Genomic DNA, 24024 nt, shown 5'->3' with positions numbered 1-24024 from the left:
ACGAGAGCACCTTAACATTCTCTTGTAAATATATCTAACATCTTAACATTGCTCAGTCCCTTCTAAAAAACTGGGGGGCATCTCTATGTTGTATAGAGCAAAAGTAGTGTATTTGGTGAGGAATATCTTTGGTGGCTCACCCCTCCCACCTCCATTCTGATTCAACACAAATTGCTTTAAATCAAAAACTAATTTGGGTGTATCAAAAAAAATTTCTGGAGGCCTATCTGATCCGAAAGAGGTACAAAAATGTTCTGTGCCACTTCACTTGTGTTGCACTCGTGTTGGTTACTGTGTTTTTTTAATTCAGGGGAAACACTGGTTCGTTCTTGGAAAGAGAGTTGTAATAACAGAGGTGCCAAGAACTTGAGACAGTGCTGTACTTTGGCAGGGCAAACTGTTAGTCCCAAAATGGACAGCAATCTGAGACGAGCAAATTGCACAAGGAGGTTGGTATTCCTGCTTGTTGCTTCCCCGTGCATATAGAGTACAGAAAATGCTACAAAGGACTGATGAGTTAAGGGCAAAGAAAAAATTATATTAGGAGTTATGTGTAGTTTGTGGGCTACATCATCAAAAACTCTTGAGTGGGCTTAATATGTGTTGAGACTGTAAATATGCATGTTTTGGAGGTGCAGGAAGGTTGTTTATCCTGGAGGGTGATGACAAAGCTAGTGCAGACTTCTGAGGCACTTTTATCTGTGGCTGCAGGGTTTCCATGCATTCATCTATGCCTTGAGAATGTTGAACATCCCTTTGGAATAATCAGTTGGCCTTAACAGTTTTATAATTAATGAAGCTGGAGGGGAGTTTTTTCTTTGAACTGAGCCTTTTAATAACACCAAAGAGTTTCCTTTTTGCTTGCAAGGCTGAGCCAGATGTTCGCCTTCTACTTTACATATTTTTTTTTAAAAAAATGAGAATCAATGTGTATTATATTAGTAGGTTTAATTGGTAATCCTCAGTAAAAGAGTTCAGAGAAAGTTTAAGGATTATGCTTTGGCTGGTGTTCAGTATTATCTGCCTTCACATCAGATATAGAAGATTGCATCCAGCAGCTGAGCTTGCTTGTCCTTTAACTTCCTTAGAGGCAGCCCTGCACCAAATACCATTTTTTGTGCTCTGTAAGATCTAGTTTATAGCCCAGAGCAGGGCCTTTTAGTATCGGAGTCCTGTGAAATTGTTTTCCCTAGGAGGCTTAACTGAGCCCTGCAGCGTAAGCCTTCAGAAAGCAATGCAGGGCTTTCTCTTTTCCGAGAAATTTCTAATGATCCATTAGTGATGTGAAAGTGTAGAATAAAACAATGATAAGAGTGTTCAAAGTCTTTGTAATCCTCCTAGCTATGTTGGGTAGGCTGGTATTGTTTCCAAATATAGAAAAAGAGAAGGGTTTGTTAAAGTCACCTAATCAGACTATGGCAGATGCAAGATTTCGATCAACTGCTTCCTGATTTACAGCACAGAATCCCAGTTACTATATGCATTTTGGGGGTAGCCAACATGGTGCCTTCCAGACATCTGGGTTAAGAGACTTTTCTTCCTCCGTTTTTAGGATCTCTGGATGAAGCTGAATACGGCAGTAGGTTCAAGACTGACAAAAGGAACCCTTCTTGAACTTGCTTACCCAGGCCATATTATAATTTTGGGGTAGCAACAGACAGGGGTAGCAGCAATTGTCACTCATCAGTTGGCAGATGTTATCTGTATGGCTGGCACAATCACGCTCCAACTCACCTCTAAAGGAACTTTAATTCTTTGGATCCTCTAAAATAATATTGCTAACACAATGGCTGCATGTAATGTGATTGTACAATATTACAAAAATGACACAGGAGCCTATTGGAAAGTTATGAGTCATGAGAGTGCCAAAATGTTCCTCTAATGTTTTTAACTTTCCCTTTTACTTTATGATTATTATTTTTTTGCTAAATGAGTGCTCCCCTCCTTTAGAGACTCTACAAAGCTCATCTTGCGATGTTCTTTTAATTATATATGTGGTCTGTCATGCTTGCACCACCTTGTGCTTCATTCTTCAGAGTGTCATTAACTATTGCATCCACAGTCTTTCCCTGGCTTCTTCTAGTGGGTGCTACAATTTAAAGTGTGGTGGGTTGGAAATTGTTTGAACAGGAGCATAGCTATCTTCCCTTCTGCTTCCCCAAAGCTGAATAACGGATTGGGTAATATTAGCACCTTCATTCAAGCTGCTGTGGGGAAGATGCAGTTGGGACACATGCCACTTGACCATCTATATTAGTCCTTAAACTGTTGTCTATTGGTGCGAACCAAGTCACAGCAGGAAGAATTACTCATTTGACACAGGGGTTTGCTTCAAGTATATATATTCCTACAAAAACTGGTAAAACAAAACTTTTAAAGGCACATGGAAAAAATGAATTGCTGATATTTTTTGGTCTAGGCAAGGAATCCACATGGTTCAATGAATATATGAAATTTGTAATAAAAAATTAATGTCATAGCACTGAAAAACCTCCAGGGCTATCCAGTCAGCTCCCTGAATTTTGATTAGAGACAAGGATTTTTTAAAAAGCAAATTGCAGTCTATTGATCTTATAGAAGATTAGACAGATTATAACTTGTGTTAAAATAAATTCATTTTCTGACTTAAACCACAGATCTTTGCTGTTATACTAAACTATCCATGTTTGACCAAAAGGGTTCATGTGTTTATATAGAAACTAACTTTTATCTATGATACCTTTGTGTTCGTGTTTCATTCTGTGCAGGTCATCAAGATTGTCTTTGGTTATCCCACTGTGTTTCACACTTGGTGAATTGCTATTTCCTAGAATCAGCAGCACAATCTTTTCTTATTGATAAGGTTGCAAATTAGTTAAGAATTAAATTGCCCTTTTGTTCACATACATGTTCCTTACCATGTCATTTAAAAAGCACCACAGCCCAATGAGATAAAAACTAGTATTTAATTGCTTTTAAGATCTGGTGTAAAAACTTGTTTTCGCAGTATCATTTACAGTAAGACAATGAAGTGCACACAAGAAAGCTTCCATTTGGATTATATTCTTGCACCAATATGTGTTTTGATGAGATTCTGCAGCCACTCTCACATTGATGCTCAAAAGTGTGTGGTCCTCTCTTCCTGGCCCACAATGAGTTAGAGAATGCCCCTTTGTTGTCCATAACATATTTGTTGAATGTAAGCCATTCAGAAATCAGCAGTTGCATCCTAAAATGGAGGTGGACTAGGTGGGGAAATGTGCATAATGTACTAGGCCTGTAGCACAGGAATAATCTATAGTTGAAATTATGTATATGGGAAGTATGACTTTACACTGGTAAAGAAACTACGTTTCCTACAAATGCCACTCATTGCGTAATACCATTCAGGAAGTTTTGATCAAGTTGTATTGTTTTGTTGGTGCTTCAGAGAGGGGTGAGCACTATTCCCCAATGTTAAGGGAGCCTTAAGGAATTACTCGAGAGCGGTATGAACTGTGATATATCAGATCTCGCTGCACATGTGGACAGATGATAAGAGTAGGAGTGGCCTCCTACTGTGGCTCTACTTCATATTTCAAGATGTGAGAGTAGAACTTGTGATTGGCATTTTCCAGCACCATCACATAGACCTCTGTGCAGCCTGATGTGCTGCAAGATCCCTCCCAGTAGCCATCCTTGCTTAAAGACAAGGGGCAGATTTTTTCACATTGAACAAATGCCTTGGCAATGCTATGAAGCTTGAGTTTAAACTTAACGTTGCGGTCAGCAGGGAGCAACCCGGCTAGCGGCTCCACTAGCTCATAACCCTCCACCCACTTGCTATAAGTCTGGGGGAACACTGGCCATTTCACCTTGGTGTTTGGGCAACAGATGAGGTAGTTGAAGACATAGTTATAATTTCCAGGATCAGACTTCTTTTTCGCAAAGATTTTAAAAGCAAAGTTCCCTGCATGAGGAAGGTGGATCTTAAAGTCTACCTGGTTTCCTTGGCAAGCTTGCAAGATATGCCGTCTTGTTGTATCCTCGCTGAGGCTTACGTTGCCCGAATGCAGGGAAGCTAAAACACTCAAGTCCTTACTGAGGATGAAGCTGAGATCGTAGCGCCCGTCACTTGTATGAATGATTGGGCCTTTTTGCGAGGGCTTGAGGAATCCTTGTCTCTCTGAGAACCAGCTGGGCCCAACAGGTTGATGAAGTTCCTTTGGAAAGCAGACGTTCCTGTCTACAGAGCTACACTCTAATGTATATTCTATCACACAGTTGTAGACTTCATCTGAGCCCTTGGATGGTTTGGCGTAGATCTGTAGCTTATGGGTCCCCGTCTTCTGTGGGTAGAGCTCCAGATTCATCCCATTCCTCTTCAGAGTCATCAAGCTATATTCCTTTGCCCCTTTCAGTTCAAACATGAACAGCATCGGCAAACGAGTCTCCACAGCTACTACTACTTTCCCATTTACTGTGACATGCAAATAAAGGAGGCTGGTTAGGATGTTTCTTACTATTTACTCAAAAATACAAATCAATCAAAAAAAAATCTGGAGAAAATGACCTGGAGAATGGAATTGCCTGCTGTACTGTCAATCATTTTGGCAGTGAAAGGGAGAATATTATGGTTGGCTGGTTAGAAGTTGACAAGCGTCTGTCAAATCCAAATTCAGAATAAATAACAAGAGGGTTAAGGGCGGGAAGCCTTCATTTTCGGGTACTTGTTTGCTTCTGTTTTATTACAAATGCAGTAGAATCGCTCATCATTCTTGGAAAAGATGAAAGCACCAATGTCTTTCAGTTACAGCTCAAGCTGCCTGCAGTTTTTGACTACAACCCCTTAGAAACTTGTCAGTTTCAGAGAAGTCTGAGAGAGTTCAAAAGACAGGATTTCGAAATGAAATTATTCATTCCATGGTTAGGTTCTGAATGACACCATGGGGAGCATCTGAAACTCAAGTGTACTAACTTGCACCCATATAAGGCTCTGAGCCTCAGCCCAGAATTTTCTGAAACTTTCCCCTTCACTTCAGGCTGGAATATAAATATTCTTGGGGCACAAGCAATCTGATGGGTAATAAATAGCACTTTGTATTTTACACCGATTGGTACCCCAAGGGCAATGGTGATTATGACCAAAAAAGGCTGCAGAACTTTGAACCCCATGCTTTAGACCCACAGAGCTAATCTTTTAAAAGTAACCCAGCAACCTAAATCCTAACCTTTGCTACTTTAATCTTTTTTTTTAGCCCCCCTACCAAAAGCTGGAACTGTTCCTTATAATAAGATCGGCATGGGGCAATGACATGTATCACTGTACCTGTTTGAATAATTGGTGTTTCTGGGTGGGCTGCCAGCAATCCCATCATGTAAAAGTCACTCTTATATAGCATGTTGCTCTCAAACTGTTTCAATGTCACAGCTGGTTTGAGGAGCTGCCAATTGCTGTTGTCTGGGAAATGATTATTAATAAATAGGGCGGGGTGGGTGAGGAAATAAAATTCGTTGTATCTGGAACAAGAAAGGAGAGGTCAATACATCATTGGCACCGGGTGCTCTTAGCTTTCTGCCTTAAACTGAATCTTAACTACGGCAGCAGTTCTAGATAGGTTTATCAATGGGGGTTTCCTTTCAACTGTACATAAATTAGGACTGGAATGATGGTAGGAAACACAGCTGAGCTCTAGGAGGCAAAATGAAGAGATGAGATGTGTAGATTTGGGGCTGGACTGATTTGGCTGAGAATACAGTAGAACAGAGGGTGCAGTCAAATGAGGTTGCCTGTTACAGTGTAATTTATCAATGGCCCAGTTTGGTTATAATGCTCCTGGCTTAATAATGCATAGTTTATGCGCTGATTTCCTCATATCAGACCTGGTCTGTTTAAGGTTGAGTTGCTAGTTATGTTAGTGAGGAACTATTGTTAGCATATTAACCAGGATCTTAAACCATAGTATGGTCCTGGATAGTTAAATGACATTAAATGATAAATGTGTTTTTAACTTTTTAAAATTTTGCAAATACAATAAAAAGAAATGTTGTCAGCTCATCTTAACAATAAAAATAATCCTACATGCACCTATGCAATCCATGTTTCCAAAAAGATTTCCAAATGAGATTTCATATATCACAGGGATGCTGTTTTAAAGATCAGAAAGGTTGTGCTAAAGCCAAAAACTTGTTCCTAACTCAATAAACTATAGTTTGTTAAGGTAGGGAGGTTACATAAACTTCCTAAATTGCATAATTCAGTCATTCTGCTTCAGCAAGACATAGACAGGATTATGCAAAACACTGAAATCTCCATCCTCCCCAACTTCTTGGATTTCCCTATACAGTGGTACCTCGAGTTACAAATGCATCAGGTTACAAATGCTTCAGGTTACAAACTCCGCTAACCTGGAAGAGTTACCTCAAGTTGAGAACTTTGCCCCAGAATGAGAACGGAAATCGTGTGCCGGCGGCGCAGCGGCAGCAAGAGGCCCCATTAGTGAAAGGCATGTCTCTAGTTAAGAACAGTTTCAGGTTAAGAACGAACCTCTGGAACGAATTAAGTTTGTAACTATAGGTACCACTATATGTTCTCTGCATGCACTTTCAAGCCTAGGTTTGCAGGTTTAAGGGATAAAAACTTAATTTAAATAAAGGAAGGCTGGATGGGAGTTCTAAGAATGCTGAATTCTGCTACCCAAGCATGTGGGCAAATCAGGCATTTTGAAAGAGAGCAATAAGAAAAAACAATCTCGCCGCTAGAGAGTGAAATTTTCAAAATCATGGAATTTAACAACTTCAGTTAAGAAATAACTCTTTACACCCAATGTAGTCCCTCTATGATTAAGGGACAATGCCAAATGAAAGCAGCATTCTCTCAGAATTAATTTTTAGCAGGAGCTACTGAAAATGCATTTTCAAAGTCAATGCTCGTCTTCAATTGTGTTGTGCCAAAGAAAGTCTATAATAAGCTAATATGGGGATTTTCAGACTGGCTAGTACCGGTAAACTTGGTTTGGCCTGTTGCTTGCCCCACGGTGTCTCTAGCTTTGGTGATCTGTGTTTCATTTCTAATTACTGTGGCCTTCTAATTATAACATGGGTTGTCCCAATGCTAGGTCTTCACATGGAGAAATATCAAATCCTTCACATGGGTCATTGTCCAGACTACCAGTAACACTGGCTATCTGGACCAAGTGGATTTCTACCATTTGTTTCCAAGCTTTAATTTCCTTTTCATGGTTCTCACACCTTTCAGGAGTGTTTTGGTTTCAATAGTTAGTGGAAATATTAACATTCAAAGAATGGGGACTTGTTTAGCTAGATTTCTATACCTTTTTAGTTTGTAACAACCCTGTTTAAGAGCTTGACATTTCTCATAGGTGGAAGCCTGAGGAGAACCTTTAGGGGCCAATTGGTGGGAGGGGAGAAAATATATACACCCTTATTTATTTTTTAAATGAAGCTTTGTCCCCTTCACGATTAGCCTTTGAGACACGTAGCTTGGAATAGTGAAGTAAATGGTCATTATGGTTAAATGATAAGCCCTACATCGTGATGATGCTTTTGTTTTTTCAAATCTGAAATTTGACATGGATTTCAATAAGTAGTTATAAATGAAGCAAGCAAATCAAAGAGTATATGTTGCAGAGCCCTTGAATGTGACCAAGGAAAGCTACGTGTTTTGCTTATCCCCACCCCTGTGCCCCAGAGCTGTAAGGGAGGAGGAAAGGACAATCATACCTGAAGGTAAATTTGCTGAAGCAGTCATCAATGGAGCCACTTCCCCAGGTGCTGTCCACCAAATGCCACCTTCCATCAAGGTAAACTGCATTCCAGGCATGGTCATACTCTCCTGTGAAAGTCTCCCCAGCCCTGTAGCCATGGCCTTTAGAATAACCAGATAAATTCATGCATTGCACTCCTGCAATACTGGGGAGAGAGAAAAAGGATAGAAAGGACTTAAAGAACAGGGTCTTGCTTCTAAGGGGCTGTCTTTATCATTCATATAAATGTTGGAAGTGTTATGATCTCTCGTGCTCACTGCAGATTAGAGTGAATCACATCTGAAATAATACTCTTTTCATGCATTACTAATATTTATGGGTGTTAAGTCAAAGGCTGTCTTTTGTTCTTCCTGACATCTCTTGCTTCGAGCAAGTGTTATTATGGGAGGAGGCAGACTTTTAACTATTTGGCAGTCGATCCAAGTGCTGTGAAATTTTTATTTAAAAAATAATAATGCTTGAATAAGTAAAGACTCCTGAAAACAAGCAGCCTCAGTTTATTTAAGATAAAGAAGGAAGCCCAAGAGTAGCCCAAGATGTGTTTAAAGATGCAGGCGAGAAGGAAAAAAAGAGGTCTCACTGTTGTCTTCTATGCTGGAGCTCTGCTGCATCCGGGGAGGGTGGGGTACAAATAAAATTTATTATTATTATTTTGGATAAATGCTCCCAGTCTCCGCAGATCAATCAGGATAATGCTGCATTCTTAAAGGCAAAATTAGCCTGTCAAGAACATAAAATGAGCCCTCCTTGATCAGGCTAAAGGCTCATCTAGCCTAGCATCCTGTTCTCACAGTGGCCAACCACATGCCAATGCGAAGCCCACAAACAGGACCTGAACTGCAATAGTGCTCTCCCCACTGTGATTTCCTGCAACTGGCATTCAGCAATGTAATGCTTCTGACAGCAGAGGTAGATTATAGCCTTCATGGTTAGTAGCTGCTGATAGGCCTGTCCTTTGTGAATGTGTCCAACTCTCTTTTAACACCAGCCAAGTTGGCCATCATTCTCTTGTGGGAGCAAATTCCATAGTTTAACCGCATTGTGTGAAGAAGTCCTTTCTTTTGTCTGTCCTGAATCTTCCAACATTCAGCTTCTTTGGATGGCCCCAAGCTCTAGTATTATATGAGACAGAGAAAAACTTCTCTATCCATTTTCTTCACAACGTGCATAATTTTATATACCTCTGTCATGTCCCCACTCACCTTTTCCCCAACCTGAAAAGCTCCAAACATTGTAACCTTTCCCGATAGGTGAGTTGCTCCAGCCCCTTGGTCATTCTGGCATCTCTTTCCTCCCCAAACTAGGCATAGGAGGATGTAGTTTAGGCCGGCTCTGCTTGTAAAGGTTCAGCCCCATAAAATCCAGCTGGCTGCTCCACCAGCAAAGCTGCAGCCCTGACTGGAGTCCTGCCTTGACCAGTTCTGAGGAACTCACACAAGTCTCATAGTACAATGCCTTAGTTTATACTTGTTACATCCAGGTTAGATGACTGTAGCGCTGTGCATGGGGTTGTTCTTGAATACAACCTTAAAGCTTCAACTGATCCAGAATGTGGCAGTGAAGTTTCTGATAGAAACTGTCCATTCTCCAGCATCACTGGTTACCAGCTTGCTTCCCAGCTCAGTTTAAGCACTGCTTTGACCTATCATGGTTGGACCCAGAATATCTCCAAAATCACATCCATCCATCTCAGCCAGCATGGGACTGTCATTCTATTGCAGAAGCCCTCTTTTGGGTTTCATAACTGCTGTATGAAATGGCACATCAGTATCCAGGAAAGGGCCTTTTCAACTGTGGCACGCAGGATTTGGACCATTCTCCTGAGCAAAGCACATAATAGCTTACTCACTGCCTGCAGGCAGTGACGATGATCTTATATGTGAACTTTTGTAGAAGTCTGCTTTTATCATGTGTCCCACTGCTATTTTACATTGCTGTGTTTGTTTTTGCTGAAATGTGTTGTGGTTTTAGGTGGCGTTTCATCTTTCTCTTGCTTTGTATTATGTTGGTAGTTTTGTAAGTTGCATTGCATATTCTGGTTTTAAAAAGGCAGCAAACAAGCCAGTCACGTAATGATTCTGGACAATCCTATAGAGATGGCCTAACCAGGTTCCTTCCTTTTACTGTTAACAACTCATCAATTAGGAGTGAGTGGCTAGAGAGGGCTGTGAAGAGCTCCCTTGACGCTTAACAAAGCCAGTAGCTTGAACAGAGTGATGGTAGATGAAATTAAATTTGTGGCAACATTGGATTGAATGAAACAATTGGAATTGATTGCAGACAGTGATACAATCCTTGCAGACAGTTCAGCGAAAGCATCTGCTCAGTGCATGGAGATGATTAAAAGCAAATAAGATGTTAGCCTGTGTTTCAAAGGGGAATAGAAGATAGCCCGGAAAACAGTGCAAATTACAATGGTGTTACGTGAATGGCATGACCTTCCCTTCAGTACTACTGCAGTAGACGAAGCTGGTCACTTCAATGTGAAGAAAAGTGGTTGAGAGAAAGAGAACAAAAAATTGAAAGGCTTTAGGGAAAGTGCATGAAGGGAGAGAGAGTTGTTTCAGCGAGGCATGTGGAGAAATGAGATAATTGCCAGTGATAAAGGGTATGGCTGGAGAGAAGGCAAGTCTATATAATCAATGAAAGGAGAAAATGGTTACTTGGTTTACGGTCAGGTTCTTCTTCATCATGTCTATAGCTGGGCCAGCACTAGAGGCAACAATGATTCCTGATTTAAACTGCTGAAATAGAAGCATTTCTGCATGTTGCTACTTCCCTCTGCCAGAATGGTGTTTTGTTCACCCAGTTAGTTCTGCCCTTAGTCAATTAACTTTGCTGTTTCGAGCTGTGGGGCTGCCAGCCCAGACAGCTGCCCAAGTCAGCAAGGCTTTGGAGTTTTGGACGGGCTCTTCCTTGATATGCCAAGCTGGCAATCCAGCATTGCTTTAAAAAGCATTCTTGGTTAATTATATTATTTACATCAACAATGGAGATGGATGGTGTCTTGTCAACCTCATTTGTTTCCAAAGCCATTTTTGTGGTAATGATTAGGACTGCAAGGTAGGCTTTCCCCAGCGTTTATTATCCTCCATAAAAGTCGTTCATCTCCAAAATGCAGCCAGAGCTGCGGCAGGCTTGCCAAGCAAAGCAGCTGTTGGAGGCGAGACCCTGCTGCCACCAGAATCTTCAACTCCTGATCAAACATGGAGGTTATACTGTATGTGAGACCTGAACATCGGAACGCCTAACAGGGTGCCAAAATCTCAGCATGAGAGGCGAATTCCATGGCCCGACATTGAATGCTCTTGCCCCTAAGCCTATTCAGTTAGAAATGTTATGCCCTCCATCCAGTGTCACTTAAATGTATAGCTTGAAGAAAATTGCCTACATACATAGCGAGACGGTAATGAAAGGTTGAGAGTGCACCTTGTTGCTACATGAAGATTATCACCCTGATCATTACAGCAGCAGTTGTGCACCATTATTATGTTGTGCTGGTCTTGCTGCAACAACAAGCTAGCTAATCTTGAAATATCACAGCCATTGCTTAGAAGTACCCTAAAGGTTTCTGCTCTAGAATAGAAATGAAAGACAAATGTGTCGGCTTTTGCCTGCTCAGCAGGCACAAACGTAGCAAAGCTGCTCCTTTCTCTTTCACCCCAAGCATTAGGTTTTTGGCTGGAGGTACACTTGACAAAGCAATGACAAATCTAGACAGCATCTTAAAAAGCAGAGACATCACCTTGCCAACAAAGGTCCATATAGTTAAAGCCATGGTTTTCCTAGTAGTGATGTATGGAAGTGAGAGCTGGACCATAAAGAAGGCTGATCGCCAAAGAATTGATGCTTTTGAATTATGGTGCTGGAGGAGACTTTTGAGAGTCCCATGGACTGCAAGAAGATCAAACCTATCCATTCTTAAGGAAATCAGCCCTGAGTGCTCACTGGAAGGACAGATCCTGAAGCTGAGGCTCCAATACTTTGGCCACCTCATGAGAAGAGAAGACTCCCTGGAAAAGACCCTGATGTTGGGAAAGATTGAGGGCACAAGGAGAAGGGGACGACAGAGGACGAGATGGTTGGACAGTGTTCTCGAAGCTACAAACATGAGTTTGACCAAACTGCGGGAGGCAGTGGAAGACAGAAGTGCCTGGCGTGCTCTGGTCCATGGGGTCACGAAGAGTCGGACACGACTAAATGACTAAACAACAACAACACTTGACAGAGCAATGGTTTGGGGTAGAGAAGGGAATTTGGATTCAGTTTTCTCTTCAACAGTGTTTGCTATGGAAAAACAACAACAAAGGATGGCAGGATTCTCTGTTCATTTCAATGTTTTAAGAAAGGAAAACAAATGAGGTTGGATAATTTGCCTGAAGGCAGAACTTAATACTGCCTCAGTCTAACAGGAAGGGGCTACATGCTTTATTGAAGCACACTAGGCAATATTCAGGTTTGCGAATGGTGCAAAATACCCTATAGAGACTCCCTACCTTAATGGCTTTTTGTGGTATTTCTGCACCCATTTTGCACCCCTCAATGGGCTACTTATGGTCCCATTTTAGGATTTCATTGTGTGATCTCAGCCATAATGAATGCAATGATGTCTGCAGCAAGTAGTCAATATAACATCACTGAGGGCTAAGAAAAGTCTTCCACTGGCCCCAGCCCATTCAGTGAGGCAGAATGGAGAGAGATGGGATACATCTCCATTGCCAAAGCAGCCACAATGCTTGCCACGCTGCTCTGGCAGACTTTGTATTCATCAAAACATGATGTGGCAAACCTAGTGTGACCCATGTGTAGTTGCCCACGATTAGCTCTTGCAGAATGGATAAAGATTGGAATCCACAGCACATTGGAAGACATGCAGTGAAGATGCACAGTGTCTGCATTCAAGTAGGCATGTAAACACCTATTTTCCATAAGCATCCTTCTTACAATGGGATGAACATTTCGGTGAGTGCTTCAATATCCCACAATTGCTTAATTAACTTCCAGCAGGGCTAGATCCTGACAAGGGAACATTTGGATGAGTTGATAATTACTATTGTTAAATGATATCTGATAACACAACATTTCATCATGTTGATGTTTACTTTTTATGGACATCAGGGGCTTGGCTTGGAAGAGATCTCAAAGCTGTAATTAAAAATATACATAATTCCTTCCATAAGCACCTGTTTTTTCTCAATGGGTAGAGGATGTGTTGGAAGAAAACCTTGATTTATTCTCGATTCGATTAAGGTCTGGATGTAACAGAGTGGGTGGCATGGGAATCCAAGTCTTCAAGGAAGTTCTAACAACATCATTGTTTTTTTTAAAGCATTCTCACCAGCCTTAATTCATAAAACGAAGTTGGCAGGAAAGTTCTTGTGAAGGAATCAACTTGTATGTCTTGTAGCCATTATTTTGTGAGCAGTCAGGTGGAAATTAATCACAGTGCTTGCACAGCCAAATCCCATCCCTCTAACTTAGGGCTGGGAACTTCAGGCTGAAGGCCAAATGTGGCCCTCCAAGCCTCTCTAACTGGCCCTTGGGAATCTTCTCAGGCCACGCCCCTCACCAGCCTTGCTGTCCCCTTGAGAGGGAGGAAATGTCCTGTTGCATGAGTGCCACACACACAACTTAGATGAATCCTGCCCAGAGTTTTATTTGTTGCTCTGCCCTCTCACTCACCACTGACTTGTGGCCCCTGGGAAGTCCCCCAGAAAGGAATGTGGCCCCTGGACTGAAAAGGTTTTTGTACCAGGGTGCTCCTGCGCTAGATGTATGGGGCAGTTTGCAGAGGATGTGGCCAAGTTCAGTATGGGACACACCACTCACCATTTCTTGCGTGTGGGGAACTGCATGGGGTAGTCTATATTCTTCAGTCCTAATGTTCTTTTAACCTTCAGATGCTCCAGAAAAAACCAGAGAGCCTCTTCTAACTAAATTATCCCCATGTACTCATCTGCCATTATGTTAATGCAATGCGAGCCTCAGCAGATGGTACAAAGTAAATTATGGAGCGGGGGGGGCGGAAAGCAAAATTGACCTTTCTAGGACTTGCTGCTGTTCAACAATACAGCTTCAAAACGGTGCTTCAGATCCTAGTTGGTGTAAAGAGAGATAGAACTGGTGCATAAGTTAACAGAGCAAGGGAACATTTCTGATCTTCATGTACCTGCACATTTGTTCAAAGAGCCCAGCGTATCCCTCGCAAATGCTCTTTCCACTCTGGAGAACATCCTTGGGCTTGAAAGACTGCTGGTCTTTGTTAAAGAAGCCCACAATATCATATTCTGGGGAGCAAAGGTTGAAAGTTTAAACACAGGTGTAAAGTAAACAAATAGACAAAGTGAAACAAGGGTCATTCAGACCTGTGCTAAGTAACCAGGAAGTATTCACATACAAACAGGTACAACAGATGTTTACTTAAGGTGGGATTCACCTAAGGAAGCCTGTCAGTGGAAGCCCTTGGTAATGTGCAATGGATACTGACACTCTGTTGTTAAAGAACAAGAACAAAACAACTTTCCTCATCCAAATTAGACTGCTGAAATGAAGAAACTTAACCAGGAGAAATGCATTACTGTGTAAAAGAACTGTGAATTCAGTTAACTTCTGCTGCTGAAAACAAACTCCTAGCACTAAGTTCAGTGTGCTTAGAGTCACCCTGTTCTTTAATTGTAACTGGGATGTCTTTTGTGTCTGGCTCTGGTTGGCAGATACTGAGATTCTAACAGGGGTGGGAATCAAAGTAGGTCTGATAGCCTGAAGTCTGCTTTGCCCCAGGGACAGATGCACCACCAGATCTAAATTCCTGCTAGGCTCTCACCAGTAGGACAGAAAGTGAAGACAGGGCGGCTTTTTGCTTTTTTCTAGGACACCAGTCCATGGGTTGATGTACTTTCCCTCCCTGTGTTGGTGGGGTGTTGGTTGGAGAATGGGAGGGTTTTGGATCTAGCAGCTTCAAATCCCACAGTGACCCACCACTGGTGCACCCCTTTCCAGTGCTTTCTCTCACTGGACCTCAGCTGGAAAGCCCCAGTGACAATTCTTCCTGCACTGCCTGGGAGGGGGTTTTCAAGAAGGACCTTCCTCTCTGCCCAGATACCATAGAATTGCATCCTAAGGGAGAAGAACTGTTCAACCCTTTCTCCTTTGGCCAGTTCCCACTCCAAATTGTTACTTTTTCCTCCTTGCAGGAGAAAAGCTATAGGCACCAATACAAATCCAATCTAGTATGAATCAACTGTCATTTGTTTCATAAATAGTACTAAGAGCCTTCTGTGGTGTCACAATTTTCACAGCTGCGCCAAACTTGAATTGGGAAAGAATGGCCCAAGGGAAGACAATAATTTACATAAGTGTTTTCTGGGAAGGGACAGTTCTCTGAAAGGTATATGAGTGAGAAGATTATTGACATAGAGCACTTTTTGCAGTGGTGGTAAAAACATTTCAGAGTTTCTTAAAATTCAGATTTTTCCAGGCCTGGTGCATTTTCTTGACATTCTCCCTCCCTCTATTGCCAACACAATGTGTAAACTGGGCTCTAGAACCACAGTGAAAGGCAAACAACTGTTCAGCATTATCCACAGGTTCCAGGAAATGATGGCATCCTCTGCTTACCTATATGATGGCATATCCATGTCCAAATGGCCCTAACCTTTTCCAGGTCGGTACGTGCTACACGAAGCAAGGTTTTCACTAGCTCCTCCACAGTACTCTTGGCAGTCACCTGTATTATACGAATAAAGTGGATAACTGGTGATTTCAAACCAGCTGTGAAGGTTGGTTACCTTTTCTGCCTTCCTACAAAATTTAGAGGATCTCTCTTAGGGTCCACTACTTGGCAGAACCATTGACTTCATCAACCAAATCTCTGCTATGTTTCACAGAAAGCACATTAGCTTACAGGTGTGGGGAACCTGTGGCCCTTTGGAGGTTGCAGAAGAAGAAGAAGAAGAAGAGTTTGGATTTGATATCCCGCTTTATCACTACCCGAAGGAGTCTCAAAGCGGCTACCATTCTTCTTTCCCTTTCTCCCCCACAACAAACACTCTGTGAAGTGAGTGGGGCTGAGAGACGTTAAAGAAGTGTAACTAGCCCAAGGTTACCCAGCAGCTGCATGTGGAGGAGCGGAGATGCGAACCTGGTTCCCCAGATTACAAGTCTACCGCTCTTAACCACTACACCACACTGGATCTCAGCAGAACTACAGCTTGCGCCATCTCTGGTCATATGGCATGTTCAACAAACAGAGTTGTAGTTCAGCAATGTCTGGGCGGCCAAAGGTTCCCTACACCTGGGTTACAGTTTGGCTCAGGATGGTTTTAGGAGCCATTTTCTGTTTGTTTGTTTAGAAGCCGTATCTATTAGTCAGCAGGCTGGCATAAGGCACTCAGAACAGGGTTTTCCTCAGCTTCATCATGCTGTTCTTGGCAGCTTGCTGTGTTTTAAGAAGCAAGTCTTTTACAAGCTTCAAACATATTATTGGGTAGGGTTACTCTCTCCTATCGCGCGTATGCCCTTCAGATACCTTTAGACACTATTCTATAACTAGATTCTATTTAAACTGCTTCCTTTCACATGGTATGATGGTTGTCAGCCAGACCTGCTCAACCCTCAGGCCAATATGAGATTCTGTTACTGTACAATTTCCTTTGCCAGCCAATGAAAGTGTGTTGTATCTGTTCTAAAAGATCTGGAAGCCACATACTCAGCGGACACCTCATCCTGGGCTGATACTGTCTTGTGAGAAATATTTAGCAAGTTGTTTATGGAGTTGCCAGTGAAATTTTTGTCCAAAGTGAAATTGGAAGCAAATTTTGGAGCTCCTCCTGAAGTGAAACATCTGAGGGAAGCCAAACAACATTTTGATAAGACTTGTGGAGTTTCTCAGCAGCTTTTAAGGTTGTCCTCAGATTTTGCCCAAAGCAAAACATTTGGATGTGCTTCCTCAGGGAAATATCATTTGAGGAATTACAAGGGAAAGGGATCATTACTCATTAGTAGAGCACTTGCTTTGCAGGTCCAATGCCTCACATCTCCTGTTCAAAGGACCAGCCTTCCACAGACTAGGGTCCTCCAGATGTTGTTGGACTGCAATTCCCATCACCCTTCATCATTGGCCACACTCTCTTGGGGCTGATGGTCTCCACAACTTCTGGAAAGCACTAGGTTGGGGCAGTGGCGTAGCGTGGGGGGTGCAGGGGGGGCCGGCCGCACCGGGCACAACATCTGGGGGTTAGGGTTAGGGGGCGCAAATCCACGGGTTGGGGGCGCAAATCCACGGGTTGGGGGCGCAAATTACTTGCCTTGCCCCGGGTGCTGACAACCCACGCTACGCCACTGGGTTGAGGAAGGGTGAGGCAGCAAGTAATTTGAAATGTCTCTTTCAAATGGAGAACTGCTTCCAGTCAGAGCTGGCAGTACTTGGTCTAAGGTAGCTTGGGATAAGGAGGGAAGAGTTCCATTCAGATGATTGCGGAAGGGTATTCTTAATGCAGAATCTGAAAGACACCTCAGGAACACACAAATGAAATTCAAAGGACTGTTTGTGTTTTGCCCACTATTCAAGTGGAAGAGGTTGTCTGAAGGAGTTGATATGAGCAATATCAGACTTCATCAAAAATGTGATGATGATTGCAGAGTATTCTGCATAGATAACTCAGTCCATAACCCAATTCCAAGGATCATGAATTTATGTTAAAGGCCAGTTCCTGTAATCTTTTCCCCCCAAAGTGGTTATTATTTTTATTTAAAATATTTAAATTTACACTCTGCTTACTGGTTTTTAATTCAGCACACACTTGGCTTCTCAGCATATTTACCAGCAGCCATGTAGCTTTTTGCACAAAGTGTTGTAAAAAATAATAATTGAACTGATATATCTGATCATTCAGACAACCAAATTCCACAAGCATTCCATTGTGTAATTACTAGAATATATGCAGTATGTATCTGGTGCTGGAGTTTTAGAAATGATGGGAAGCAGAGTTTGAATTCATGATGTCATGACCTCCATTTATGTTTTTACCTTTGTTGCATATGCATCCAATTTCTCAAAGTCCTTTAGGTCAAAAGGTATGGATTTCAAGCATGACTTGTCCCATGGGTAAGCTAGGAGAAAAAACACATGTCATTGGTAATAATTATTCTGGAAAGGAAGAAACATTTCAGCTGGACAAACGCTCTAGCAAGCATAAACCAGATCTATACTAAAATCGTTTTCACATGCAAGGTTTACAATAGTTTAAGTTTCCCTCCATTCATTATGTAAAAATAAATAAAAGTCCACTAGCAACTGAAAAGGCTAATAAATATATAGTGGCATAAGCTTTCTTTGCCCAGAGGCTGTTTCATCAGATGCATGGAGCACTGAGCAGGTAAGTTTATACATGAACTAGGAATGAGGAAACTCCAGCCTATGTGCCAGTTGTGCTCTAGCAGGGGGTCCAATTTGGCCTGTGAGGCCATGCCTCCCAAACCACGCCCACTTGTCAATCAACTGATATCATGCTGGGCAGGAGGGCTGGGTTCGATCACACAATCCCAGGAGTCCTTGCGGCAACCATTGAGGCCTCTGGAGGTTTGGAGGGTGTTTGCAGGTTTTTTCAATGTTGTTCCCAATATATATAGTTTCACGTAAACACAAAGTGCCTCAGAACATAGCCCCCGTGTAAATGGGGAGTTGCCTGTACTGCATTGGCTTTGCGCACCTCTTCCCAATTTATAAACATTAAGGCACAAAGGGGAGGCAAAAGGTTTCCTGATTAAGCGGGGACCAAAAGGCTAAGCAATGGATGAGATTTGCATCAGCTGCAACACATGCAGAACACAAAGATGGAATCAGAACTGATCAGATTGGTATAAACATTTTCCCTATGCAACCATGTGCATCCCTACCTACACAGGCTATCGCTTCATGTAAACAGCCTATGCCCGAAATCCTATGCACTATGTCCTGGGACTAAAGCAATTTGAATAGGTATTATAGCTGAGTAGACATGCATAGGATTGTGTTCATGATGGCCACTAGCTTAGGTCACTTTAAAGGGGATTACGCAAATTGATACAGGATAGGTCTGCCAATGGTTGTTGGGCATCATGGCTCAAGGGGCAGCTGCTCCATTAGGCAAAATTGGGCACTGCTGCACCAACCCCAGTCTGCCCTCAGCCAGCCCCACCTAACTGCCTTATTTACAGCCAGTCCAGGGGGTGGTACTGCCTGTCAGTTTCCTCCTCCTTCGTGTTGCTCTCTTGGGACTCAGCAAGGTGGAGGATGGAGACAAAACTAGAAATAGCTGCCTCTGCCTCTCGTTGGTTCTGGCTCCACCTGTAATGGGCTCTGGTTCTTGTCCTCCCTGCTTTCTGCCCCATCAGCCACCACTGCCACTGAATGACAGGCCACAGTAGGAGAGGCTGATTGCCTCAATTCCCTGCTTCTGAGCTTCCCAGAGGCATCTGGTTGGGCCCAAATGTTCTGACAGATCTGCAGAGGATCAGATTTATATAGCCATTAAGTTGACTGTTCACAGATGCACAGCCAACACAAGCCATCTATGCTGTGTTGTGTGAATCAGCTATACATCAGCTGATGCACTTGGGTGCTAAATAGTCTCTACTGCAAATTGGCAGCTTCACGGGCCCAGGAACAATGTCCAGGAGTAGTCTAACTGTGTCACACCTCTCCTGATTTTAAAGCCAAGTAGCACACGACTCTCTTGCTCTGTCTCCATCCCTAACACACCTTTTCTGCTGTGTCTGACCTTTGGGGAATGGGCAGGCACAGCTGAAAAAAGCCTAGTGTCAGAAGCCCGTGTGTCTCACTATTCCTCAGGCTTGGTTCAACCTCATTTCCAGACTGTGATTAGTGATGGAGCAACCACAGGCAAGAGGGTGTGTGCTGTCACCTAATGTACCGAACAGCCATCTGTCTGTCTCAAACCAGCACTCAAGCACAAGGCATCTGTCTCTTTAACAGGCTTGTTTGTTTATCTGGCCTTTCGCTGAAGAGGGCTATTACACTGACCTAAAGAGAGCTAAAGCAGATTTACGCACTTAAAAGGTTCCTGCTCTATACAGCTCAGAAAATTACTTTTTTGCCATTTGGGAGCGGGTAGTTTCTTCAAATTGGTGATCAGTTTTAGTCTTTGTCAGGCTATAACTGAAAAGGCTCCCTACAGCTGCAGAATTCACAATAACTCTTACAGTCACACACTGTTACCATTAGCAGCCAGAATTGTGTACTAGGCCTCCGATATGCTGTGCAAACGGGAGCAAGGCAATATTTAAGCACAAATAACATTGGCAGGCACTGACTATACCAATTTCGAATGTTTAATTGGAGGCCTATCTTAAAAGCAGCATGCTCAGCTAAAACACTTGCCCATCAAACTTCCGAAAAGGGCTGTGCGTGGTCAGGTTATGGTGAGGCACACACCTTGCCATCAACAAAGTGAGGTTGTATCTCCACAAGGACTGGCTCCAGGCTGGAGGGGTTTCTGGGCAGAGTACCATCTTGTGGGCCGCTCTTACACTGGTGGGCTCCCTAAGCTGTACTTGGCGGTGGTGACAGAAACAGCACTCCAGGAGAGGCCAGGCACTGCCATTTTATTTCACCATAATGCTCTAGAGCACTTCATGTAGCTGTTACATGGGTTTTGGGGGCGGGGAGTAGGCTGAATGCCTGAACCCCTTCTAATTCTTGTAATAGCCAGGCTAGCTTCTTGGTGAGGTGTCAGCTTGGGTGATGGGCCATTAAACAGAACAAAGGAAAGGGTTTTGTGTGAGATAGCAAATGGGTGGGTAGTTAGAAGGCCAAAGGCAGAGTTGAAAGTTGGGTGATGTGAGCTAAACACTAGAGTAAGGTTACTAGACGTCCCCATTTCCCGGGGATAGTCCCAGGATTTACAAATCAGTCCCCATACAAAATCAATTGAAGTTGAAAAGTGTCCCCGGATTCACTGAATTTTTTTTAGTAACCTTACACTAGAGGCAAAGCAGAGAAAGATGTTTGGTTTCTGCAGGAATTAAAGGCTGTGGCTAACGGTGAAGCAAGGCCCTCTTGGGGTGTTAATGCTGTGAAGTCTCTCTATCATAGGCTCAGGTTGCTTATATATGTGTATATAAACTACGTATCATAAAGACACTACAGTCTCTGCTGTGCCTCATTCCAAAGGAAACACAAACCTTGGGTAAGAACCTGGACTCACACCACTTGGGGACTGGGGTGGCGTGCAATGGAGTGTTCACTTCAGGGTGCTGTGGGACATTAAAATGGAGGCTCACAGGCCCAGATGCTCAAGATGGAGGGTCCAATGCAGGCGTAAGTGCTGGTGGACCCCGCTGGAACACTGGGGCAGTGGCCTAGGATGCCAGATGCTGATCTCTACCATGGCTGCTGTGCTTTATACGTTCACTCCCTAATAATCAGCTGTATTTGTAACTAAGAAATGCGGAGGTGTAATCTGAGAGCAGGATTTCCTTCTCAGCCAAATTGCCAATGCATTGATGGCATTTTCAAAAGCTTAGTAAGTTTAGCCTCCTGGAACTCATCGGCACCAGCATCCTTGCTTTGAGTCATCAGAGAGGACTCACCCCTTGTTCCATGCTGCATACACAATTTTTTAAAAGCATATTACTTCCCCCAAAGAATCCTGTGGTTTGTTAGGGTTTCTGGGAGCTGTAGCTCTGGGAAAGATAAACTACAGTTCCCAGGGTCCTTTGGGGAAAGCCATCTGATTTAAATGTGGGCGGCAACAATGCTGTTGCTGCTGCTCATGAGGATTGCCATCTAAACAGATGGAAAGTGCTGTCAAGTCAGTTCCCAAACCGCTTCAAAGATAACAGAGCTGGCAGCACAGAAAAACTGTCCAATGGTGAACATGTGGCAAGGAGCACCACATGGGCAGCCTTGGGTGCTGAATGCAAACTTTACTCTCAACTCCATTTGTTTTGTGTGTGCATTTTTTTTCTTAAAAGGATGCTTCCCATTTTGTATATTGTTGTTTCTGCTGTGAAATCTGTACTGTAGGAGTAGGAACGATGGTATAAAACAACTCTATAGTTACCATGCTGGTCTTTCAAACCCGGTGGACGGGGTCTGCGTTTTCTGTTCTCCGGAAAACCTATGAAATTGTGAAAAGCATGTGAGATAGGTGAACGGATGTAAAATGAATTGAAGTAGAAAGACGAAAGAGAAGTGAGAAAGGAGAGGAGGCCTACAGAACAAGCACTTAATTAATTGACACTGATTTGTTCAAGAGGTCATCACACTAAAACCCCACATGGCATTTCCCTAGTCTCAGTGTGGTGTGGCAGCCATGAACATATGATCACGTGAAAAGCATGCTGCAGGTGTTTCTTTTGCCATGAGTTGAGGACATATGTTGAACTCTCAACTATTTGTGTTCCCATCATCTCTGGGACATCAGCTCACTAATATGCCCAAACCATTTTAAAGGGCTTGAGTATAGTCTCATATGTGGAAGATTTTACTTATTTACTTCTCGCTCTCTTTCTCCCTCTCTACTACTAAATATAGTAAGAGGAAAGGTTGGGAAATTGGCCCTACAAAGATGGAACAATTCTCCAATAATAAAAGTGCAAAAGTGACTGGAGCTTTTTGTATGAGAAAATAAACGAGTGTATTCTTTTCTGCCATTAGTGGAGTTGGGTTGGTGGAATCCAGATTGGAAGGGTATGGAATAGGTAGGTCAATTTTGGAAGGGTGATCATTTTGATCATGGCTATTTTATCTGACAGAGTGAAGATAATATGGTTCCATCTGCTCAGGTCATTGTTAATTTGTCACCACAGGGCTTTGTAGTTGTGGAGGTATAGTTTGTTGAGGTTTCTGGTTATTTGTACCTCTAAGTATCTGAATTTGACACGGCAGATTTTTATCTTTGTGATGTTGGAAAATTCTTTTTGTATATGAGGTGGGGTGTTGAAACACATAGCCTCGGACTTGGCAAAGTTTACTTGTAAGCCCAACACCACTGCGAATGTGTTGAGTTCCTCGGTTAGGGTGATTGCTGTATATGTGGGGTCTGGTGTCGTGACCATCAGACCATCTGCGAAGGTAGGCCACTATTAATATCCCACATATCACAGTGGAGGAATTGTGGATAAGAGAAAATGTCTTTCCTAAGGCTACCTAGCGAGTGCGCAGAAGATTTGAGGACTCCCTCTTTCATAGCTCAGTTTCTTTACTACAGCGTAACATGAGCTCCTGCATATAATTTGAGATATTTTGCGTTTATCAAGGAACCAGTCAATTTATTTTTATTGTTGCGAGAACAAGGGAACAATAAAAATAAATGTGTAAGAATTGTTCCAAAACAAAATATTGATTTTTAAAAGTGGCATACCTTTCCCAAAGGAGAGTTTTTTGAACAACTGTGGGGTAGAATTTCTAGCATGTACTTCTACTGTCACGTGGGTTCCTGAAACAAGCAAGAATTTTTGAAGCTGGTCAGTACCGGGAAACGTAATTCAGCATGTAAGCATCATGCCTTGCATCCAAGGCAGTGAGAGCCCAAGGATGAAAGTCTTAGGATAATCCTGCATTCCTCCTTCCTACTGAAACCCCAAAATGCTAAGAGCTGCAATGATAGTGGGAATGAAAGTAGTTTTGGGTGATTCTCTCCTCCCGCTACCACTCCCTGTGCCACATTCCAGGCCTTCAAGGGGCAAAGGGGTTGCAGTGGGGAGAAAGACAGCTGGAAAGCCCTCTTAAACAAGCAGGTGTCCATTTGTGCAACACTGGTTACATTCCCATACGAAACAAAATGGCGGAAAAGGCCATTTTTCCAAGTCACAACCAGGACAATCCAGAACAATCAGGAACTGAAAGGAATTGTTCCTTTGCAAGTGGGAGGATTGGTACACTAGAGAGTTTGCTGTCAGGAGCTGTCTGGTGCAGACAAGGCGGCTGGAGGAAGCTGTGTGGATTCAAAATCCTTCCTCTAGTGCTTTGAATCCACACAGCTTCCTCTGCAGAGGGGGCAACACTCTGTTTAGAAAGTTTATGAGCTGGCTACCCACATAAATATGCTTCCTTTATGCTTGCTTTCACTATAAGCTATTCAAAAGTTCAGATGTATAACTACCTCAAGCCAATTCTCATTTCTCAGCCTCTCTTAGAAGGGAACCATGAGGGACTTTCTTCAATCAAGACATATTTTGACAGTTGTATACCCCTTTGTGTTTGATATTTCCTCATCAAACAGAGAAATTTGACTGGGAGCCTCTGGGCACTTAACAGATGTTCTGAAGTTTCTTT

The 24024-nt window shown here is 42.8% G+C and overlaps 1 protein-coding gene across 1 annotated transcript in view; it reads right to left on the bottom strand.

The window, feature by feature from the left end:
- Window positions 1-2931: 2931 nt before the first annotated feature.
- The window catches only part of KY (kyphoscoliosis peptidase), a 29444-nt gene continuing 8351 nt past the window's right edge, over window positions 2932-24024 (bottom strand). Inside the window, exons 4-11 of the mRNA XM_053389857.1 lie at window positions 23111-23185; window positions 21809-21865; window positions 17773-17855; window positions 15363-15471; window positions 13915-14032; window positions 7702-7890; window positions 5288-5478; window positions 2932-4438 (exon numbers count right to left, since the gene is read on the bottom strand). Of these exons, the coding sequence (XP_053245832.1) occupies window positions 3534-4438; window positions 5288-5478; window positions 7702-7890; window positions 13915-14032; window positions 15363-15471; window positions 17773-17855; window positions 21809-21865; window positions 23111-23185 (1727 nt within the window). The 3' untranslated portion in view covers window positions 2932-3533. The remainder of the gene's footprint in view (window positions 4439-5287; window positions 5479-7701; window positions 7891-13914; window positions 14033-15362; window positions 15472-17772; window positions 17856-21808; window positions 21866-23110; window positions 23186-24024) is intronic.

This window comes from Podarcis raffonei, chromosome 5, assembly GCF_027172205.1.
Source record: "Podarcis raffonei isolate rPodRaf1 chromosome 5, rPodRaf1.pri, whole genome shotgun sequence".
Classification (NCBI taxonomy): Eukaryota; Metazoa; Chordata; class Lepidosauria; order Squamata; family Lacertidae; genus Podarcis; species Podarcis raffonei.
Note: the sequence above shows the minus strand (reverse complement) of the source record. Positions and strands in the feature narration are given on the sequence as shown.